The 23,534-nt window shown below is 40.0% G+C and overlaps 2 protein-coding genes across 12 annotated transcripts in view; one reads left to right on the top strand and one right to left on the bottom strand.

Moving 5' to 3' along the window:
- The window catches only part of CERT1 (ceramide transporter 1), a 105,146-nt gene extending 90,791 nt beyond the window's left edge, over positions 1-14,355 (bottom strand). For 2 of the 4 annotated variants that reach the window (XM_072794844.1, XM_072794866.1), the window contains exons 1-2: positions 13,865-14,079; positions 8,474-8,608 (exon numbers count right to left, since the gene is read on the bottom strand). In XM_072794844.1, the coding sequence (XP_072650945.1) occupies positions 8,474-8,608; positions 13,865-13,960 (231 nt within the window). In that variant the 5' untranslated portion in view covers positions 13,961-14,079. Of the gene's footprint in view, positions 1-8,473; positions 8,609-13,864 lie in introns of all 4 variants that reach the window. The other 2 variants (XM_072794877.1, XM_072794855.1) reach the window with 2 other exon arrangements.
- The window catches only part of POLK (DNA polymerase kappa), a 66,169-nt gene continuing 56,404 nt past the window's right edge, over positions 13,770-23,534 (top strand). For 3 of the 8 annotated variants that reach the window (XM_072794832.1, XM_072794818.1, XM_072794778.1), the window contains exon 1: positions 14,659-15,650. The gene's annotated coding sequence lies outside the window, so the exon portion shown is untranslated. The other 5 variants (XM_072794812.1, XM_072794804.1, XM_072794824.1 and 2 more) reach the window with 5 other exon arrangements.

Genomic DNA, 23,534 nt, shown 5'->3' with positions numbered 1-23,534 from the left:
AAAAATAGGATAATAAATCCCATATTCCACTATCCAGCTCTGACAATTAACATTTTTGATCGTTCTTATTTCATCTATTACTTCCCACTAATTCAAGCCCTTCCAGATGGATTATTCTGACGCAAATTCTAAACATATCATTTCATCAGTATTTTTATATATATATATATATGTATATATATATATAAAATAAGACATTTTATTTATTTTATCTTCAGAATTTATTTATTCATGAGACAGAGAGAGAGAGACAGGCAGAGACACAGTCAGATAGAGGCAGGCTCCATGCAGGAAGACCAATGTGAGACTGGATCCTAGGACTCGAGGATCACGTCCCTGGGCTGAAGGCAGGTGCTCAACCACTGAGCCACCTAGGTGTCCCTAAAAAAGACATTCTAAAAGCCACAAGAAGGAAATTTTTTGAGACATTTTTAAATGCTTTTATCTGCCCCTATGCTTTAATGGTTTAGCTGGATATAGAATTCAGTGTTGAAAATAATTCTTCAGAAAAATAAAGGCACAGCTCATTGCATTTTAGCCTCCAGCATTCTGAGAAGTCCATAGTCCTTTTGAATCCTTATCCTTCATTGTGATTTTTTCCCCCAATGGAAGCATCCAGGATCTTCATTTCTCCCAGTGGTCTACTCAGTATGATGATTTGTCTTTAACAATGGGTCTTTTTTTTTTTTCATTTTTCACGCTGACCTTCCTTGATCCTTTCAATGTGAAAGCACGTGTCCATCTGTCCTCGTCCTCTCTCCATCCCTCCCTTCCATTTTAAGATTTATTTTAGAAAGAGAGATTGCAGCAGAGAGTCAGAGAAAGAGAAAGAAACCCAAGAACTCAGTGCTGAGTGCTGAGCCCCAAGTGGGGCACAATTCTAGGACCCTGAGTTTACAACTTGAGTGGAGACCAAGAGTTAGACGCTGAACCAACTGCACTAGCCAGGCACCCAAAACTCATGTCCTTTTATTACTATGAATTTTTCTTGTATTTTTTAATGTTTTCTATAAATTTTTTCTTGCATTCATTTCAGTAAACTCATTACATTTTTGAAATCAAAATTTTTTATACTCCTGTATCTTTTATTGATGCTTCCTTTCTTCTTTGTTCTCTCTTCCTGAAGTTTCTACTGCTCAAATATTAAAATTCTTGAATCATTCCATTAATTTTATCTTTTCTCTCATTCACTATCTTTTTTATCTTCAAACCCTTTCAAATTCTATCTTCTAACCCTTCTGATTTTTTCATCAATGCTACCATACTTATCATTTCCATTTTTGTTTTATGTTTCCAAATGCTCTTATCTCTGAGAATACAGAGAAAAATTTTCTTCTTTATTTTTGTGGAACATTTGAATAATTTGTTGCCTTGTCTTGCTCTCTTTTATCTGCAAATCTCTTTTTTGCAGAAGAGATTTTTTTTTCTTGCTCTCTTTCATACTGCAAATCTTCAAACTGGTCCTTGACTGTCCATTTTTAAGAGCTGGGGGACCACAAAACTGACTGGAACCTGTAATGTTATGTATGAGCAGTTTATCAAGGATGAGGAGCTTCACTGCTGGCTAATCCAGTTGGGCTACTTTGCTGAAGAAGCTCTGATGTTATCTTTAGGTCTTTCTTCTTGGACTGATCAGATTCTCTAGAAGTCCCCAGCAATCTCCTGCCCTCAGTACGAAAGTATGTCACCTAGTGTATGGGGAGCCATTCACTTCGCACACTTCCCCTAAACTACCTGTATTTCGTATCACTCCTTGCTTTCAATTGTTTCTAATGCTTACTTCCCCACTCTCCAGGTCAGAAACCACTATTTTATTGTCTCTATATAATAAATCTCTCATCTACACCAGGTTAGTGCAGGGTTTGGTCAACGACCCAACTGCACAGATTTGGGAGAGAAGAATCTGGGGATGTGACTGCTTCTTAAACTGATACCCTGTGTATCCTCCTTATTTTTCACAACTTTCACATCCAAATTCTTATTTCAAGAGGTATCGGGTACTGCAAAAGTATTATATGATTGCAATATAAATCTAGTTCTGTTTCCCAACTGATAACTTAGGATTTGGGTTTCCATGATGTATTAACTCACTTAGCACTTGTTCATCTGTTTTCCAGCTTCTAAAATATTCTCTTCTATTGTCTCCTCTCCAGTTCTCCCTTTTTATTTTTTTTATTTTTATTTATTTATGATAGTCAGAGAGAGAGAGAGAGAGAGAGAGAGAGAGAGAGGCAGAGACATAGGCAGAGGGAGAAGCAGGCTCCATGCACCGGGAGCCCGACGTGGGACTCGATCCCGGGTCTCCAGGATCACGCCCTGGGCCAAAGGCAGGCGCCAAACCGCTGCGCCACCCAGGGATCCCCAGTTCTCCCTTTTTAGTTTAACCCACTGACTATGGGCAAGGAGATAAAGGTATATATGCATCTTTCCTAGGATAGATTTCCTAATGTTTTAAGTCAAATGAAACTAACTGACAACTTTCACAAAAGGAGAAAACTTCACTTCACGAAAATGGGTTTATTTTTAAGTTTCAAGAATCATCACCCAACCCTGTCTCCTGCCCTCAATATATTATTATTTTAAAGACCACCTTAATTTCTGGATGAACTTCAACTAATAATGGCTTCTTGGCCTCTTGGTTCCTTATGATCAGTTTATACTTGATCTTTCTCTTTTTTAAGTCACTTTAATCCTCTTTAATCCACACTACATTTTTAAAAGAAATACATTTTTAAAAGAAATAACTGTTGGATAATATATATTCTTGGGGGACCAAGAGAACATAGCATTCTTTATCAGCCATGGTTTCCTTCCTTTAGTGGAGAAACAACAAAGGTCAGCATACACACCACTTACTCCAAAGAAGCTCAACAGCAATACCAGTGAATTCACTACATGATAAGTTTTAAGCAGGTAATTTTAAATCTAAAGCTTTGTTGCTTTACTTAAGAGAGAGGGTACCACTGTACAGCCAAACGAAAAAATAAGAATTTAAAAAAATGTGAGAAATGTTACCTCTGTACAAATAATGTACAAATAATTTTAAAAACTTAATAAGAGTGCTGGTATCCTTGTAAACTATACTGGGAAATAAATAGCCTTCAAGGGTCCCTAGGAATTCAGAGCAAAAAGTCTGCAAAATATACATTTAGATATGTTTTAAATGGTAATTGATTTTCTGATGATAGTGACAAAAATCAGCCTGTTAGGAGAAAGTATTTGCCAAAAACAAAGACCTTTCATAACTCAACATTAAGAAGACAAACAGAAACAAAGATTTGAACTGACATATCACCAAAGAGATACAAATAAAAAGCAGAGAAAAAGATGCAAAACATTATTAGTCATTATGGAAATGTAAGCTGAAACAACAAAGATCACTACAAAGCTACTAGAGTGGTAAAAAAAAAAAAAAAAAGTCCTGACAAAAATGATGAACTGGAATTCTCATACATTATTGGTAGGAAAATAAAATGGTATTGCCACTTTGGAAAAGAATTTGGCAGTTTCCTATAAAGTTAAACATACAATTTACTGTATGACCCAGCAATCTCATTCCTAGTTATCTACCCAGGAGAAATAAAAGCACAAGTTTACACAAACAGCTGCACATGAATATTTACAGCAACCTTACTAATGGTAGCCTAAATCTGGATACAAACACATACCTCTCAATGGTGAAGGATAAACAACTGTGTGCATCTATACAAGGGAATTAAACTCAGTAATCAAAGGAACAAGTTAGGGATAAATGCAACATGGATGGCTCTAAATAACATTATGCTGCATGAAAAGCCAAACACAAAAAGCTTCACACTGTATGACTCCATTTATATAACATTCTGGGAAACGCAAAACTACAAGAACAGTTTCCACAGGTCAAGGATGAAGAGGTAATTGACTACAAAGAGGCAGGAGAGAACCTTCTGGGGTAATATAAACTGTCTATATCCTGATTGTGGTAGCAATTACATCATTGTATACATTTATGAAAGCTATAACTATACACTTAAAAGGGGTGAATTTTACTGGATGTAAATTATATCTATATAAATCTGAGTTTTAAGAAGGTATGACATGACTTTTAAAAAAATAGATTATATTTATTTATTCATGAGAGACACAAAGAGATAGAGGCAGAGACATTAGGCAAAGGGAGAAGCAGGCTCCATGCAAGGAGCCCGATAGGGGACTCGATCCCGGGACTCTGGGATCACGCCCTGAGCCGAAGACAGATGCTCATCCACTGAGCCACCAGGGCATCCCATAAGTTATTCTGTTTAACACACATAAGTAATTCATACTTCAAGACATCCCCCATTGTTAACCAGTTAAGGAAGGTGAAACTCAGAGAAAGTTAGTAATCTAGCCAAAGGTACCTCTGGTGGTAGAGTCTAGATGCCCAGGGTTGACTTCAGAGCCCATGTATGAAATGTTAAGCATTTTGGAAATTAAGATATAATGCTAAATAAAAATACTAAATAAAAACTAGTGTATGTGAAGCTTAAAAGACCTTCAGGAAAACTAAGAAAATAAGCCTCTTGCTAACTGTTTTAAGCAGGCAAATCTAGAAAATTATGTATATTTCTTACTTTATGAAAACTTCAATGCTAAAATGCAGACTATATTTATTGGAGACTTAACAGAAGGCAATAATAGTAAATTACAAATCTTAAAGAATGGCTTCATAAATATTTAACAGGCATGTTCTTGCAAGTCTTACACAAAATAAAATGTATTATTTTTTTTTTCCTATGCTCAGTGACGTGTGATAACACCAGATGAGAATCAGGAGACTTGGGTTGTAGTCCTAACTCAGATATTTAGTGTTATGGGTTGAATTATGTGCTCAAAACGTATATATGCTGAAGACTTAATCCTGCATACCTCAGATTGTGACTTTATTTGGAAACAGGGAAACAGAGACGTAATTAGTTAGGATGAGGTCACACTGGAATAGAACAGACCCCTAATTCAATATGACTGGTGTCCTTACGAAAAATTCGGGAAATTCGGATATGAATATGCCCATGGAGAGAACGTTATGTGAACAAGAATGCAAACATCGGAGTAATCCATCTATAAGCACCAGAATGTCAGATTGCCGGCAGACCACCAAAAGCAACAGAAGGAACTAACCCTGATTACACCGTGATCTGACTTTTAGTCTCCAGATCTGAGACAATAAATTTTTGTTTAAGCCACCCAGTATATGGTACTTTGTTATGGTAAGCCTAGCAAACTAATTATATTCTGTAATTGTAGAGTTTTGAGTAAATTATTTCAACATTCTGGGTCCTACATTTCAACAAGTATCCTTTTTTATATTTTTCCACTTATAGAAACTTTTACCAAATATTTTAAATACTTATTATATTTGAATTATTTAAGTTATATTATTCGAGTTACATTCAAGGTATCTAAAGATAGAAGATAGTATTTACAAAAGAACTAACAGATACTAGTTTTTCAAAGCATAAATCTTAGTAGTCTAAGATTCTAATTTCTTCAGAAATTCATTGGCAAATGCTCCTCAAATGAGAATTATCAACTAGTACCTATCTAATGCTTTTTTACTTGTTGCATATACCTTCCTCTTTCTGCCAGTTCAATATAGCAAAATCATGTACTTGATAAAAGGACAACTCCTTAAATTTCTCATTAGAGTTCCTTGTATAATGATTATTTATGGCACACTACTCATTTGGGAGATATCCAATTTGCTGAACATTATTCTGTACCATAATTTCTTACTATAATTCCACCTTAAAAACCTTTTGGATCTGATTAGTCTTTATTTGGCACTTTAAAAATTTTTTGTTTGGTTTTATAGTTTTCTTTAGTTTTGAACACTTCTCTCCTTTGCTTTTACGATCTCTATTAGCTTCTTTAATTTTGCCAGGATCTTCCAACTTCTCCTTCAACCCCTACTTACCTAAGAGTAATTTTTAATTTTTAAAAATCTAACAACATTTTCATTACCTTGCAGTTTTCCTTCTGAAAATATTAAATCATGAAACTGGTGGATATATCTCCAAATAGCCAACCTACAAGAATAATAGGAATTCCATTCATTTGGTAATTAAAGAAGTCCTACAGTTTCAGGTACACAAAGCCAGATACCTAAGGTGAGCTAGGACTACAGACACTTGGCAAACCAATTCAAAAGACATTACTACTTTCATTGTACCAAATACCTCTACCTACCTAATTCCCAAAACATCTTAGCTCAGTAAATGCAAAGAAACCACTTCTTTTATCTTCATGAAAAGATCATGAAATGTTCGTTGATGAAATATTAGTAATATAATTTTAAACATGCTACAAAGAAAAGGAATACACAAACCAAGTTAACAGAAGACCGGGCAAAAACAATCTCAAATACATGCAGGAAAGCAATATATAATGAAGATGGCATTTGAAGCCAATAGAGAAAAGCTAAATTATTTAATTAATGGCTACAGAATACACAGTCATTTGATAAACAATAAAAAGCTAAATTCCCACATCACTTCTTAGACTAACTCCTACAGGAATAAGAATTACATGTAAATTTTAGATGAAAACATAGCTATTATAGTTTTTGAAGTGGGAAATAGTATCTAAACATAACTAAATGCAGAAGCCAGAAAGGAAAAGGTCAATAAGAGTATACAAAAATTTGGAGATCCCTGGGTGGCTCAGCGGTTTGGGGCCTGCCTTTGGCCCAGGGCGTGATCCTGGGGACCCCGGACTGAGTCCCGCATCAGGCTCCCTGCATGGAGCCTGCTTCTCCCTCTACCTGTGTCTCTGCCTCTGCCTCTCTCTCTCTCTCATGAATGAATAAATAAATAAATAAATGAAAATAACATAACAGTACTCTAGGAATACTATTTAGTAAACAATAAAAATTTCATTCACCCCATTTTCACATCAACCAACAACATATTTTCAAGAGTCAAACATAGTAACTAAAAAGCATCTGACGATATGCAAAAGGAAGGAAATGAAGAATCAAAGACAGACACTTCAAGATTATAAAACATGTTCCTATTCACTATTCTGTCCTCTAGCATAATGATCTATCTCAAGGGAAATAAAACCCCCAAATACAAAACTATACACAAATTCAAGATGCACCATAATGTACAATATACAAGTCAAAAAAAATACTGAGCTTTTATGTTCAAACTTTCTTTAAAATTTTTTTAAATTAATATTTATTTAAAACTGATCTCAAAAATAGAGAGTAGAAGTTTCATTCTTAACACTTACAAACAATTCCTCTGCAAGTTTTTCCAACTCAATATTCAACTATGTGTTTTTCCAAACTCTGAATATACATAAGGGGCAGAATGTACGAAAAAAAAAAAAAGGAAAATACGGTAAGATTTTCCTCAAATGTGTAACATAAACCTATGTAACTCAGATTAAGAAATCAACACAGATTTAAAGTATACTTTTTACTTTTACAAGCAATATAATTTCTTTCGTAATGTGAATTCTCTATGACTGCATCAGTAAAATCTATGATTAGGTTTTAACATACCCATTTCCAGATTTTCAGTACAAGAGCACCCTTAATTGACCTCCATTTAACTGACCTGCTTTAGCCAACACCTTTTTTGTTCTTTCATTAAATATGCCATGGCACACTGAGTACTCTCAACTTGCATGCTATTTTTAGTATATTTAGCCACTTCTGATCCCACAGGTTATGTTTAACAAATCAGTTGGTGGTTCCCAACCCTGTTTATGCCAGTTTACCCGTGGCGGTCTTTACATAATTAATATTACGTACATCTACAGAATACAAGTGCAAAAAGGATTGTTTCTATGTAAACTAAACTGAATGCAAACTAAGTAGAATGACTCAATAAAAGTGAGTCATTCTTTAAAAAGGTATTGAATTAGACAAAGGTGAAACATCTGTAAAATATTAAGGAAAACATAAAAAAGTCAGAAAAACCTATACTTAGGGTTTTTCAAAACTATCTTTAGCTTTTATTCCACTTTAGAGAAATCAAAACTGGAAACTGCAAATCATGCATCATGGACATAGTTTACAAGAACAACTTCTCTCAATTGCACGTTCAAAGAGATGGTGTTAGCATTACATCAAAAAGTTGGCAATGAATACAGATTTATATATTTTAAGTTAAAGTTTTTAAATGTTAAGATACATTTTTTTTAGTTTTCTGCTTTTTCAGTAACCTGCCAAATAACTGTCCTGATCTCATCAGATATGAAGTCTTCAAATACCTTTTTTCTCTGAATCTATTAAGAGCTTACTTACTATAACTAGATAAATACTGTCTTTATAAAATAATATCTAGCAATAAACACTCTAAAATAGCTTTAGGGAAAGAAATACTGGACTCTATACTGCACAAAGGCAAAGATCTTTATCTCTCTTATTCACAGATCTATCCCAAGTTCCTAGTACATAGCTGATGCTCAATAAATACTTGTTGAAGGAAGAAGAGGAACTTACTGTGATGACAGCCTTGCTAAGACAGATGGATCCTCTGCAGCCATACTCTGTCTCGTCTTCAGATTTGTAGTAACTCAGAGTATTATTTTTTAAAACTACCCAACGGTCCTGCCACCCATGAATGTAGTTTGTCCACTGGAGGTAAGGGGGGGGGGGGCGGGGAGGGAAAAGGAAAACAAAATATAAAAGTCAGTATTTTAGAAATCCAAACTTTCTGAAACAGCTATCAATCTAATTTTAAAACCAAAATGTGGAAAGTTCTGACTTAATTATAAACAGTAAAAATGATTATAAAAAATGAGAAGCTGAGATTTTCTAGATTGTATAATTTTCAGTTTTTACAAAATAATACATTTTCTTCCCTTTAACAATTGAGGAATAAAACAGGAGCAGATTTCAGTTAAAAATTCTGCTTTTTTTGTGTGTGTGTTCACTCTTTTCTCACCAACTTCATGACCCTTAGATTGTTTTGGTCCCTGCCATAATTAACATATTCAATAGGAAAGTAAGTTTGCTTATATAGCCTCTCATTCTCTAAGGCAGGTATTGCATAAAGCTTTGAAAACATAAGAAGTATGAAGCTAATCATGGCAAAATTTTACTTTTAAGTTGTTCCTATATGAACACGTATTTTTAACTACATCCAAGCAAAAGTACTAGACCCTTAATGTTTAATAAGTCTACATCAACTTTACTTTTTACTCCTCAGAACTCAATACTACAAAAACAAACAAACAAAAAAAACAAAAACAAAAAAGAACTCAATACTACATATTTAAAAGTTAATTCATTTTCCAAGTTTCTTTTAAGATCTATTTTTTAAATCCAACAGTAACTACATAACTATAAAAAAAAATGGTTTTCAAAAACATACTTGGATTATCAGTTTCCAGTGCCTATAAATGGTTTCTGTGTTGCTGAAGTCTTGTTACACGTTGCAGATCACAATCAATTAACTTGCAAAGGCAGAAATGTAACCTCTATTGGAATTTTTGATTTCGCATATTTTTATGCTCTTGGGGTTTTATGTATGTATAGACAATTCCAAAAACTATCTAATTCCAACATTATCTGCCAAAAACTAATTCAAAATGGATTTTCAAAAATATACTGCACTGGCTCATGCTCTGTACCCATTGAGAAATCTTTACTTTTCTATTCCCTACTCAGCACGTTTAAGACAGTTCAGCTCTTAAATCTTCAAAGACCCATCATTATAACCCCTCCCTGAGAGCTCATCCATGCTGGCAATTTAACTTTCTTTTCTAAGAGCTCACTAATCACCATTTTCTTCTTTCTTTTCTTCCTTCCTTCCTTTCTTTCTTTCTTTCACAAGATTTTATTTATTTATTTGAGAGAAAGATACAGAGATATTGACTGAGAGAGCACAAGAGTAGGGGAGAGGGAGAAACAGGCTCCCCACTGGGCAGGGAGGCCAATGTGGGGCTCCACCCCAGGACCGGGGCTCCATCCCAGGACACCGGGGTTCATGACCGGAGCCGAAGGCAGAGGCTCGACTGAGCACCCAGGCGCCCCCATTTCCTTATTTCTAACTCCCTTAACTTACCACCACTTACACCTTGACTCAAACAATGATGGTTACATACAAAACTGAATTCATCTCCTCCTCTAAGGTGTACTTGGCTCCCTATGTTCCTATTTCTTTTGCTATACTGGTATTTCTGCAGTCATTCAGATTCAGACCTGGCTGAGTGTTCCTGTATTGTATGGACAGAGTAGTTAGTGCATACAAAATCAGGTAAGTCTCTCAAAAACATCAAACCATCCTTCACACGAGAAAACGCCATTAGTTGTGTAACGAGTTTTGACAAGTTAACTTTTCCAAGCTTTACTTTCTTTGCTTGTCATTTGAATGGCTGAAAAACAATCATGAATACTTCTACTATATTTATAAAAGATACTGTTCCTTTCAATCTTTATAGCCTGTCATCAACTCCTATTCATCTTTCCTTCATATTAAGCCCTTAAATTTGACTGTTCTCTATTTTCAATTAATCCAATCAAATTATCAGGTTACTAGACTACTGAGAAGGCTTAACCACCTTACCTCTAGTATCTTCTGCATTTTCTTTCATAATTTACATAATCTTATTTACTTATTAAGCACATTGGCTTACTTATCTTACATAGTAATCTCACTGAATCTCTAGCTCCAAAATTTACACGGACAATTCCTCATTGCCTGTAACACAAACTTCTCGGATCTCCAGATCTTAATCCTATCTCATTTCCAATTACTGCCCCTCAGAGGACTAGTAACTGTGTGACTGTGGTCAAGTGACTTATTCTCTGTTTCTCTGTCAAACTCCAACTTTTAAAGTTGTCAAGATTAAAAAAGGATAGATTTAGAAGACTGCCAGGCACATAGTATTTTCTCAGTTGAGGACAGAGTTATGCAGAACCAATGAAGTTTAACCTTCAGTTGCAGTTCACTAGAACAGACCTCTTGCAAAGTGATAGAATGGGTACCGACAATTGTGTCTATAATTTTATATATATTTTTAAAGATTTTATTTATTCATGAGAGACAGAGAGAGAGAGAAAGAGAGATAGAGGCAGAGACACAGGTAGAGGGAGAAGCAGGCTCCATGTAGGGAGCCCGATGCGAGACCTGATCCCGGGACCCCAGGATCACTCCCTGAGCCGAAAGGGAGGCAGGCACTCAACTGCTGAGCCACCCAGGCGTTCCCATATTTTTTTCTTATAGAGGACCCAATAAGTTACATAAACTTCCAGACCTTTATTCAGTAAATGTTAGCTTCTCCTAGAAGGCAGATTTTTGCCTTTCTCATAACATTCCCTCTATTCCCTCTATCTAACAGAGATAAAGCAATATGCTAAACACAGAAGCAGAATCAAAGATTTCTGTTCCCAATAGTCCAGCAAGCATAATTTCAAAAGGAAAACAATACATTTAGAGTAAGATTCAGAACAAGTTACGAATAAAATACTATGGGAACTTAAAGGAAGGCACTATGGAATGATTGGCAAAATAAGAAAAGGCTTCACAGTAAGAATAGTGTTTTAAACAAGCTTTAAAGATGGGGGCACCTGGGTGGCTCAGTTTGTTAAGCAGCTGCCTTAGGCTCAGGTCATGATTCCAGGATCCTGGGATGGAACATCATGTCAGGCTCCCTGCTCAGTGGGGAGTTTGCTTCTCCCTCTCCCTCTGCCACTCCCCCTGCTCATGCGGTCTCTCTCGCTCTCTCAAATAAATATATAATACCTTAAAAAAAAAAAAAAAGAACTCTAAAGACAGAATTTCAGCTAACAGGTGTGCGGAGAAATACAAGATAAGGTAAACCTTGAAGGATGGAGAGAATCCACAAGAAACTTGTTGAGATTTATTTTATCCAGATTTAGTTGTTCTCAAGTCCCACCAAGGCATGACTCTCTTCCCATCAATATCCATCCTGATATTTGTTATCAATCACCTAGAATTATTGTCTATCCAGAATTTGTGGAACTTCCATGCTTAAGAAGTGATTCCACAGAAAATATGCTTCATAGGTATTTCCATGTATTTTAAATTACCATATAGGAAAAAACAACTTTCCTTTTTTTGGACCGGTATATTTCTAGTAAGTTTATCACCTCCCCCCATTCCAAATTCAGTCCGTTTTGGACGGGCAGAAACAAAACACATTAGTACTGAGACTTATCTACATTACTCAATTGAAGAAAAAGAACAGAGGCTGAGTTTTAACTCTTGTATAAATTACCAGGTGAATACAAACAGATCAAAATATATATGTACTTTAAATTTTAAAACATGGATTCAATATAAAATATTCTTGATTAAAAAGCTTCCAGAAATCATTATGTATAACAATGCACTGTTATATTTCAGGGGAATTTCCTTCATTGCTGTTAACAAAATACCAAAAACTATTCCTGTTAATTCTATGTATGCAGCAACATAAAAGTTATTCAACCATCATAGAATCGATCAAAAAGTACATTTCTTGACATTTAAATATCAAGGAGATGATTTTCCATACTTTGTCATAGAACATTGTCTCTACTATACTGCTCTGCAAACCATGAATACTCAGGGCACTGAGGACTCTTTCCACTAGTCACTCCTCAACCCTCCAAAATAGTAATATCAAGTAGGTCAAAAGGTCAGCCTATTTTGTAAAATACTCAGCACCACCAGAATACTAATTTGTATGTTTACTTCTCATTTAATGAGAAAAGTGATCAGTCTATCAGAATTAAGAAGAACACACTTGAAATTCCACCTGAAAACGTATACCTACGACACAAAGTGTTCAACACAGACTCCAAAACTACAAGACACATTTAATCTAAAGGAACCCGAGGGAGCTTCGACCTTCGCTTTACGGAAAGCCTTTCACTGAAATTCCAATGATCCCAGTATCAACACACATCATGATTCTTCTGTGTAAATAAACGTTAACACTCGCAGGTCTTGGTTGTGGCACTTATGTTTTACCTAACGCCTTTCTCACCAGCCTTGAATAGATAACAGGAAAACCTAATATGAAACAACTCCACAATAAAGATCCAAATGCTTAGCCAAAGTACATGTACTGGAAGCAGGGTGGTTTCTTAATAGCCAGTGGCTGCACATGATCTCGAATCTTATGACCAGCTTGCTGAAGGACTGGCCATTTCTAAAATTTTAACAGAAAGGAACAAGGAAGTAAAAAAGGAGAATGTGGAATCCTCTCTTAGCTAAAACTCTAAACGAACAAACAAGCCCCAAACCATGTACTATCAAAAGAAATAAATCACCCATCTTCTCTTAAAAAAGGGCCTCATCCATTTTAACTAATTAGCCTTCACAGCCAGTCCTACAACTATGTGCTTTGCTAAAATTTTGAAAAAGGGTGTTTTCTTTAAACCTTCAGGAAAGGTAAGAAGGGTTTTCCTCACTCTGGCCCTGTGACGGCAAGAATATTTTATTATTAACAGCGCTCTTCTTCCTGGACTAAAGGTCAGCCTCTGCTCCGATCTGTTCCTGTTACCGTGTGTTTCTTGCACCCGTCACGTGACAAGCCAACAGCTCTCTTTTGAACTGGGGGAAAGACTGCGGAGAGCAGCACCGAAGTGTCCCTGAGACCCCTCCCCACCGCCGGCGGGCAAGCTCCCACAGCTCTGCCGCCCAGCCCGGTTCCCGCGCCCGACGGACGTGCCGAGTCCAGCTCCTGAGCCGAAGCCTCCCTAGCGCTCGCCGCCGCCACCGAGCCCCTCCTCCGCGCACCCGCACCCCCGCACCCCGGGGCAGCCCGGCCCCACCCCACCCCACGCCCTCGGCGCGGCGCCGCGCCTCGCCTCGCCTCGCCTCGCCTCGCGGCAGGTGAGGGCTGAGCCGCTGGCCCCCGGTCCTCACGGGCGGCTCACCTTGCTGAGGACTCCGCAGCGCTCCACGGGCGGCCCGGACTCCGTCTCCGGATCCTCCTCCGAGCCCGACGAGTTCCAGCTCTGGTTATCCGACATGGAGGCGCGACAGCCGAGCGGGAGACCAGCCCCCGCTCCCCGAGCCGCGCCGGAGGAAGCGCCCAGGAGCCGGGGTGAGGGCCCGGGGGGCGGGGAAGGGAGGAGTGCCCGCTCCGGCGCGGGGGGGGGCCGCAGGGGGCACGAAGTCCGGCCGCCGCGCCGCCGCCGCCGCGCCTGACACCGAGCGGACCGGGGAAGGAGGACGAGCGGCGAGGGAAGCCTGCCCTTCCAGCCGTCGGCCGCCGCCGTGGCCCCTGCGCTGCGCCCGGCGCCACCACCCGAACGCAGCCCCTTCGGTGCCGGCCTCCAACAGAAAAGGAACAGGAAAGACGGGAAGAGAAAGCCCAGCCAGAGCCCCGCTCCACTCACACCTCCGCTGCGGCCGCCATCTTCCTGCCTGGCCCACTATTTACCCACCCCTCCCCTGTCCCCTCCCCTCCGTCCTCCCCTGCTCCCCCGCCCCGTCCCCCTCCCCCGCCCCCTCCGACGTCTGACGGAGCACGCCGAGGGCCGGCGGTCCCCTCCCGCACCCTACCTCGGGTCCCCCCCGGGTACGCAGGGCGGAGAGGCGGGCGGAGCGGACAAGGGAGGAGGGACGGGGCCCCCGCCCCGCTGCATTCTGGGAGGGGCGCTGCTGCGTCGGGCGCGCGGCCTTCTGGGAGTTGTAGTCGCGATCCTGAGGCCACCGGTGAGTGTTGGCGCCCCGAAGGCTGTCGCCTGGGGGACCGGTCCAGTGGCGGGTGGGCTTCGTCTACCGGTTGTATGATCCTTCCCCGCGGCCGCGCTTCTTGTCTCTTCCTGGCGTGTTTATGACGAAGCTGCGCCGGCTGGGGGGGGACCCGGGCTCGCCCTCCGCGGCCGCCTGCTAAGGCCCGGGAACGCCGCGCGGCTTCCGGGGGTGCGGGCGGGCTCCGCCGCGCCGGGCGGATCTGCGACCTCGCTGGTGACCCGGCCGCCCCCCGCCGAAGGTCTCCTATCTCGCGCCTCACACTCGGTGCGTGCCGCGCTTCACCGGGGCAAGCGCTTTGCATTTGTTAGATTCCGAGCGTTCATTTTGTGGAGAGTAATTTTGAAGATATCAGAGAATAAACGACGTTTGAAGAGTTTTTAAAGTAAAGTGAGAATGTGAAATGGTAGTCTGGGGTTTGCTTCACGTTGTGGGCCAAAACGCCCCCGAAGCCCGGTCGCCAACTCCACGGACGTCGTCGCTCTGAGGGCGGCCGGGCCGCGGGGCGAGCCTGAGGTGCCGAGCGACCCGAGAAGAGATGAGGCGATGGGTGCAAGGCCCAGTAGTCGGTGCGTAAACGATAGGGACGATTTTTATTGTGAGGCCTGTAATTTTGTGACTTCAGTTTTTGTTTGCTTCTTTCACCTCTTGTCGATTTCCTAATAATCGCCAACCACAAAATTCGTTATTAAACGTGAGAAGCAGTACCCGCATCCTGCAGTGGCTGGAAAACGACTGAAATTTTTGAGAATGGAGAAGGCAAAGTGGCCAGAAGTGTGACTCCTAGCGACAGAGGCCGCCCTAACTGGGATCCAGGAAAAACAGGAATGAGAAGTGCCTGTGATTGATGTCCTTTCGTTCCCCTAGATCGAGGCTTAGAGATGCTGAATCCGCCGTAAATAAGTTACAGATCACTTTCCCGTTGTGAAATCAAGTAGTAATTCATAATTGAAAGTCATTCAGGTGAATAAAACCTTGAAATAATGCTTTTGAAAATACTTTGACAGCATGTTAACACCTAACCCCAAGGTTGTCATTCAAAAGAGATAAAAGAAGGGATCCCTGGGTGGCGCAGCGGTTTGGCGCCTGCCTTTGGCCCAGGGCGCGATCCTGGAGACCCGGGATCGAATCCCACATCGGGCTCCTGGTGCATGGAGCCTGCTTCTCCCTCTGCCTGTGTCTCTGCCTCTCTTTCTCTCTGTGTGACTATCATAAATAAATAAAAATTAAAAAAAATTAAAAAAAAAAACAAAAGAGATAAAAGAAAAAAATCCACTTAGGATATTTTCCTTATTGAATTACTAAATTATGTCTTTAGAATTTTCAATACTGTAACAAGTTTTATTTTCCCTTTGATTACCTTATATGGTTAAATTTAATGTTTGATTCTTTGAGCTCTAGGTTTTAAAGGACATTAACCTTAAGGAAATGATTGTGAATTGTTGAGAAATCCACCTAATAATGCGATTTAGCATCCGGGGAGCATAGTATATGTTTATATCGAAAACGGACTTTCTGTTACCTTCTCTGCATTTCTAAGTTGTGTGTGGGTGCAGTCACCAGCACTTCTATCTCCGAGGTTTCCACTTTGTAGGAAATTGCTTCCTTGTAGTGGTCTGTTTTTAACTAGGGTTGAGGGAGGAGGCATTCTGAGAAAGAAATCATTTAATATATATGAAAATCCCATGATAAATGTTTAAATGGATGCATTATTTTGTTCCACTACAATGTGAGTTCCATAGGGGCAAGAATTTTAAGTTTTTTTCATCCATTTTTTCCATTGCTTTTTTCTATCTTTAGTCCCTATGTGCTCAGTGCATAGGAAGCATTCGGTATCATTCATGTACTATAGTCTTTCAGTTAATAATTTAATAAATATACTCTATGCAGGTTACTATGCCAATTACTGGGTAATTTTAAGACAGTAAAAAGGGGGTGCAGGAGAGCTCTGCCTTGGAGGAGATTATAATAGAAAACAATGTAAGGAAGGTACACATGTAACTTTAATAGCTGAACTAGGGTTTGAAAGAAGGTAACCTTTATTCCTACCACCTGAAAGTGACAAAGCCTTTTCTCTTTACTCTGTTATCTAATCCTGGATCTTTGTAGGCCACTTGCCCCAGGTCTTTTTTTTTTTTTTTTAAGATTATTTATTTATTCATTCATTCATGATAGACACAGAGAGAGAGAGGTAGAGACACAGGCAGAGGGAGAAGCAGGCTCCACGCTGGGAGCCCGATGCGGGACTCCAGGATGGCGCCCTGGGCCAAAGGCAGGCGCCAAACCGCTGAGCCACCCAGGGATCCCCACCCCAGGTCTTCTTAGTTAAAACAATGGCTTTGGGGATTTTTTTAAAAAGAGGACTGTCCTTGTTTGCTGATCTCTTTCCACCAAGTTATCATATAAACTATTCAAAATAATATAAAATGATCGTTTTATATGACTTATCACTGTGTTTGTGACGTTCAGCATGTCATGAAAATGAAGTTCGGAAAAAAACGTAAAAGCTACTCTTCAGTCTCTTTGTCTTTTCCGATTTAACTGGTACTGCTTCCCCCTTTGGATGCATTTTCCACTCCCACCCCCACCCCCCACCCCCGTTTTGAATACTAATCAATCATATTATCTTCTCTCAATATTCCTGTGAGGCCTGTTCAAGAATTGCCACTATGGGGATTCATGTGAGTTCAGAGTGAGCAAGCAGATAATCCCTGGGTGTAAATCATAGCTGGCTTCATCCTTAATAATCCTATGAATTTGGATGTGTGTTTAATAAATACTAATTTAATAAATAGCATTATTAGTTTAGTCACTTTTTATTATATATATCCCAACTATTGTGCTGCCAAATGGATATTTGTGAATGGATATTTGCATAAGTATATAAAAATGGATATTCGTTTGTATAGTGGTGAGTGCATCTATGTCCATGTCTGAACATGTAAACAGTAGTTTCAGAAATGTAAAAGGCTACAAGAAACTTGCATGTTTTCATCTTTTGTGACATTACATAATTATTATAAAATATCCTTGCAGGTGTATTCACAAAAGTGGATATACTAAGTGTGTAAAGTGAATATAGGAATATTAGGCAGCCCCGGTGGCGCAGCGGTTTGGCGCCGCCTGCAGCCTGGGGTGTGATCCTGGAGACCCGGGATCGAGTCCCACATCGGGCTCCCTGCATGAAGCCTGCTTCTCCCTCTGCCTGTGTCTCTGCCTCTCTCTCTCTGTGTCTATGAATAAATAAATAAAACCTTTAAAAAAAAAAGAATATAGGAATATTGAGATGATTGCTCCCTTTAGTCTGTTAATCTTTTATGTTGGTACAAAAAAAGATTGTATTTTACCTATCTAGATCAACATCGGGCATGTGTATCTTCCAAATTAATGGTTTTCAGTTACACTTAGGTCTTAACACATATATTCATATGTAGTATAAGCAACCCAAGCATACTAGTCTATGAATAAACTTTATAGGCTTGTCATTTTTCTGAAAGAAAAAGGTTAGCAATTCAGCTAGCGAACTCGAGTTTATTCAAGAATGGCAATTCGGGACAAACCAACCATGGTGAACCATAGGCAAGTCCAGAGAACAGAAGAGAGCTTCCGTTTATAGAGGAAAAGAGGAAGTTGGGAGAGGTTATTTTGGACAAAAGTTCATTGGAGGTAAATGACAGCTGAAGTGGTGGTGGCTTCTCATTGGTTGTAAGCAAGGGCAGCTGGCTATTGGCACCAAAAAGCCATCTTCTTTCTTCCTGCTGGACTGTGCAAGCTAAGATGAGTGATAAGTTTGTGAGAGCCCTACTTTCATGGCTCTCCCACTCCAGTTTTACTTCAGGTTTCCCTAATATATTTTCACATTAACTTGCTTTGATAAAGATCTTTCTTTAAAGCGGTACTGATCAAGAGTGAGGTCATCTGTTTCTTATTAGAATCATTTTTGTCCCTTGGTGCCAGCCAGGACCTTTTCTGGGTGCCGTGTCCCACGTTGGACGGAAATGCACAGGTTGGAAACCATTGAGAGGATAGGATAGAAGACTCTTTAGGCATTTCCCATCAAAAGTTTATCTTACGATTTCAAGTGTTGGAGATCATCTTGAAATATTGTGCCAGTATTACCCTTTGGAGTACACCATTTCTACAAAGGTTTGATAGGCAACAGATACAAACCCTAAAAATTAGTATACAAAATAAGTGGAGAAGGATATTGACCCTGTTTGTGTAGTACTGCTAAACCAGGAGCCCAAGCCCAAAGATAACCAGCCTAAGAGATCAGAAGACCATAGATTGTCAGGTGGACAATCTGCAGGCGGAATTTGTTGTAGTCAATATAATTGTTCCCTAATTTTATAAATTTGGGGTTTTCTACTGCTTCAGAGGAAGCAGTTATCTATATGCAACAGGTGGTGTTTGCTATTGCATAAACATCTTGTTCAGCACATAGGTAATTAAGGGCTGTATGACTATCCAAAACTACTTTAGCCAGTGAGACAAGTGATCATTGTTGGACTGCTATTGCCTCGGTGCTGGAATCAGCGAGTTTTCCCAGTTCCAGAGAGTGTTTCCTAATCATCCCCTGGCATGAACACCCACCAATGGAATAAGTGCCCTTATGATGGAGACAAATCCAGAGTAATGTATACCTCCTGGGAGTTCCCATTTAAGTTGGCAATAAAGATTTGATGGGGAAGACCAATGGGAGGACTAATGAAAGGCTTCAGATTTATTGTGGATCCACGGGCCAAATTAGAAATCATAGTATGTCTTGGCCTCCAGCCTGCCAGCTGTATAAACACTCATTGGCCCATTGAATAGCGCACTTGCTGCACAGATAAAACCAGGTGGTGCACATAAGACTCCTGCAAGGGTTTGATTATTAATGGTGCTATTAGTTGGGATTATTCAATTGACCCTTTGAACCAAGTGACTGTGGTGTTTGGGGAATAATTAGGGAGAATTTATTCTGTTCTGTGGACTTTATTCTTGAAGAGTGTATAGAGGGGGCTTGTTTTGTTACAGTGACCTAAAGTAGTAGAGCAAAAAGGGAACCATATAGGTAGAATAAATATGGTTGGTTGCATTGAGAGTTATGGTAGGAGAGAGCTCAAAGTATAGGAAAACCTGGTTATAGAAGTTTGAATGTAAGAAATATCTGGAGGGATATGGGTATAGTTAGTGGTCACATTGGAGATGATGAAAAGGTTTGCTATGGGAAGACTAAAGGGTTGCAACTCCTGTAGACCGATCCAACAATCAATAAGGTTTTGTCAAAGGATTGGGAAATTCAAATGAGGATAGACAAGGAGAAAAATAAGAAAAAGCAGAAAGAAGAAAATATACAGGCCTGATCCTGTCATCTTAGGGAAGCTGTCTGCTTCAATGTCCTGTGCTCTATTTCCTGGAAATCTTTAATTTGAGGTCAGTAGTTGATAGGCAGTTCTAGTCAGGGTTTTGGAGCTTTCTTTAGATGAGACACATGAATCCAAGGAGTCAACTTTTGGACTTTAGTGACCCAAGGATTGTTCCATAACACTTGATGAGGGCCTCTCCAATGTGGTTGAAGAGAGTCTTTTTGGAGATATCTTTTCGAAGAAATGAAATCCCTAGGTTGCAGTGTGTAGTTTGAGGGCTTCATCTCCCAGGAGTGTGCTGTGAAAAGATTGGCCTACTAGGGGATCCCTGGGTGGCTCAGCAGTTTGGCACCTGCCTTTGGCCCAGGGCGCGATCCTGGAGTCCCGGGATCGAGTCCCGCGTCAGGCTCCCAGCATGGAGCCTGCTTCTCCCTCCTCCTGTATCTCTGCCTCTCTTTCTCTCTATGTCTATCATAAATAAATAAATAAATATTTAAAAAAAAAAAAAAAAAAGATTGGCCTACTAGAGCATGATTATTTTTGAGGGATGTAATTAGGCCTTTGCAATACTGGAGTATATCTCTTTATTAGGTGCCGGTCAAAAGAAGTGGAAGCTAGAGGTATAGAACATCCAGTCATTCTCTCAAAGGTGAGGGACACCTGGGTGGCTCAGTGGTTGAGCGTCTGCCTTTGGCTCTGGGCATGATCCTGGAGCCCCAGATCGAGTCCCGTGTCTGGCTCCCTGCATAGAGCCTGCTTCTCCCTCTGCCTCTGTTTCTGCCTCTGTGTGTGTGTGTCTCTCTCATGAATAAATAAGTAAAATCTTTTTAAAAAGAAAGTTTAAAATTATCTCAAAGGAAAAAAAATAAATAAAATTATCTTGGGGATCCCTGGGTAGCTCAGCCGTTGAGCATCTGCCTTTGGTTCAGGGTGTGATCCTGGAGTTCTGGGATCGGGCTCCCTTCAAGGAGCCTGCTTCTCCCTCTGCCTGTGTCTCTGCCTCTCTGTGTGTGTCTCTCATGAATAAATAAGTAAAATCTTTAAAAATAAAAAAATAAAATTATCTCAAAGGTGACAGTATATGAATTCTAAAGGGGTGGATCTGAGATTTAGGACTGTCAGCGATACTTTTGGCCAAGAGTTTCCACAGATTTGCCAGTTGAGTTTTGATGATGCTGTTTGCTGGTTTGACTAGTTCTAAACACTGAGGATGGCAGTGGAAATGCTGTAGAACTGCCCAAACAGGACAGACTTGCTGTAATATTTAACCAGCAAAATGGGTTCCCCAGACACTATGGAGCTCAGGGTGGATTCTCCAGATAGGGATTTTTTTTTTCAATAGGATTTTAGCTATTGAAGAAGCAGTAGCTTGTCTATGTAAAAAGGCTTCAAACCAGTGGGAAAATATTACCAAGACATACTTGTGTTCATGAGATGGGGAGCTGAATAGAGACCATTTAGGAGACCTCAAATGGTCCTTTGGGCAATTTAAAGTGCCCAGGAGCAGTGTCAACAAATTTTTTGAATTGTATTTTTGGTGAGGACAATTTGCTATTGCTGGACAAAGGGGAAATCTTTCTTCCAACTGGACTATGCAAGCTTTGACAAGTAGTATGTGTATGATAGTCCTCCCTTCATGGCTTCCCAAGTTTGAATTAGGCTTCCTTAACACATTTTCACAGGACTTACCAGATTTTTTGAATAATAGGACAAACTTTTGCACTTAGAAAAAAAGACCAAAAACAGTCATAAAATCTAGTTAAATAAAAACTTTGTAGTTAATCTGATGAGATTATGTACATTCTTTACATATGAATGATCCCACAGCCAGACAGCTGCAAAATTTCTCTCTCCTTTTTGCATATGCTGGTACTATGTTCTTTCTCATTTCTCCCCTTCTCCTGCATTACTTTGTGTATTACTATTGTCTGTTAATATTTTGCCTTTTCTATTCCTTGTCTGCCATGGCAGTCATTTACAGCAGTGATGGGAGAAGCAGAGGAAGGAGTAGATGAGAAATAGTGAGAAGCTGGGAGAATAATAATTTGGAATGGAACCTCCCATCCTGTTTTAATTGACTCATAGGTGCAAAGAAGGGAAGCTTCTGCTATTCCTATTCTTAATTCTTACTTCAGCTCTGTTTCCTGCCTCAGTATCCCAAAAGCCTCTAATTCTTTCACATTTTTTCAGGCCCTGTGATTGCTCTTTGTTTTCTGGTCTCAAATCTAGGCTTGATGTCTTCTTCCTACATCTTAATCTCATATTTTTGTTTTCTGCCAAGGGGAGTAATTATGATTCTAAATGATGAGTGACATTGTTAGGTTAATCCTCTTACAGAGATGGATATTTAAGTAAGCACTGCCAATAATTATTTTCCTTTCTTTTTTCCTTCTTCTTTTTTCTAACCACCCACACTCCCATTTGTATCAAAACATTTTTATTAACATCAATTTTTATTATAGTGTGCTTATACCACTAGGTCTTATTCTGTTACTCTGATTCCTAAGGTGACTTTGCATATATGTCTTGGATTCCCTTGTGTATTGATTTTTAACATTTTTAACTCAAGGACAACTGGATGGGGTGGGGAGAGGGATTCATTGATACCTTAATGCACTGCGTGCAGTTACTTTTGTCTGTGTGTGATCAAGTCTTGTTTATTATTTTAATTATTTTTTTAAGATTTTATTTATTCATGAGAGAGAGAGAGGCAGAGACACAGGCAGAGGGAGAAGCAGGCTCCATTCAGGGAGCCCGGTGCGGGACTCAAACCGGGGTCTCCAGGATCACGCCCTGGGCCGAAGACAGGCACTCAACCGCTGAGCCACCCAGGGATCCCCCAAGTCTTGTTCATTTTAGAAGCATAAACAGTAGAACTAGGAAGGAGTGATGAAAATGAGAACCAGTCCCCCTGACGGAGCTGGATCCAGCACAGGCTCCCTGTGTGTGTGATCAAGGCCAACCCAGCGGCCTCCATCAGCCTTCGCCTGACGGGACAGTATGGGCAGAAGTGAATGTGCTATGAGGGTGGGGTAAAATTGGCTCTGGGTTTGCTCTGAACCAGGTGAAAAAGAAGTCCAGAGGTGCCACAACACCCTTGGTGGAGAGCACCCCAGGCTGGCTCTATCCACGCCTGACGCAAAGTCGTGCTCTGGAGGGGAAACCATGGTTCTTTCTGGTCACCAGGAAGGCCCCAGATGTTCAAAGCAAGCCACAGTGAGGGCTCTCCCACCCCCACCCCCACCCCCACCCCGGCCTGTGAGCACCACAGGGTGCATCCCATGCATCCGATGGAAAGTTCTAACATTTGGCAGTCAGACAGTGATTTCAGAAACAGAATTTCAAAGGGCATGTTTTATCTGGTTTCCTGTTGTATAGAAGAGAGGCAAGCCAGGCATGTTCCAAGCAGAAATATTCTTTGTTGTTGTTGGATAAAATTGAAATTTTATTCCATTATCTTTTATTTACATCTGTTGGTTTTGTGGGATAAAAACTT

The sequence above is a fragment of the Canis lupus genome, chromosome 2, assembly GCF_048164855.1.
Source record: "Canis lupus baileyi chromosome 2, mCanLup2.hap1, whole genome shotgun sequence".
Taxonomy (NCBI): Eukaryota; Metazoa; Chordata; class Mammalia; order Carnivora; family Canidae; genus Canis; species Canis lupus.
Note: the sequence above shows the minus strand (reverse complement) of the source record. Positions and strands in the feature narration are given on the sequence as shown.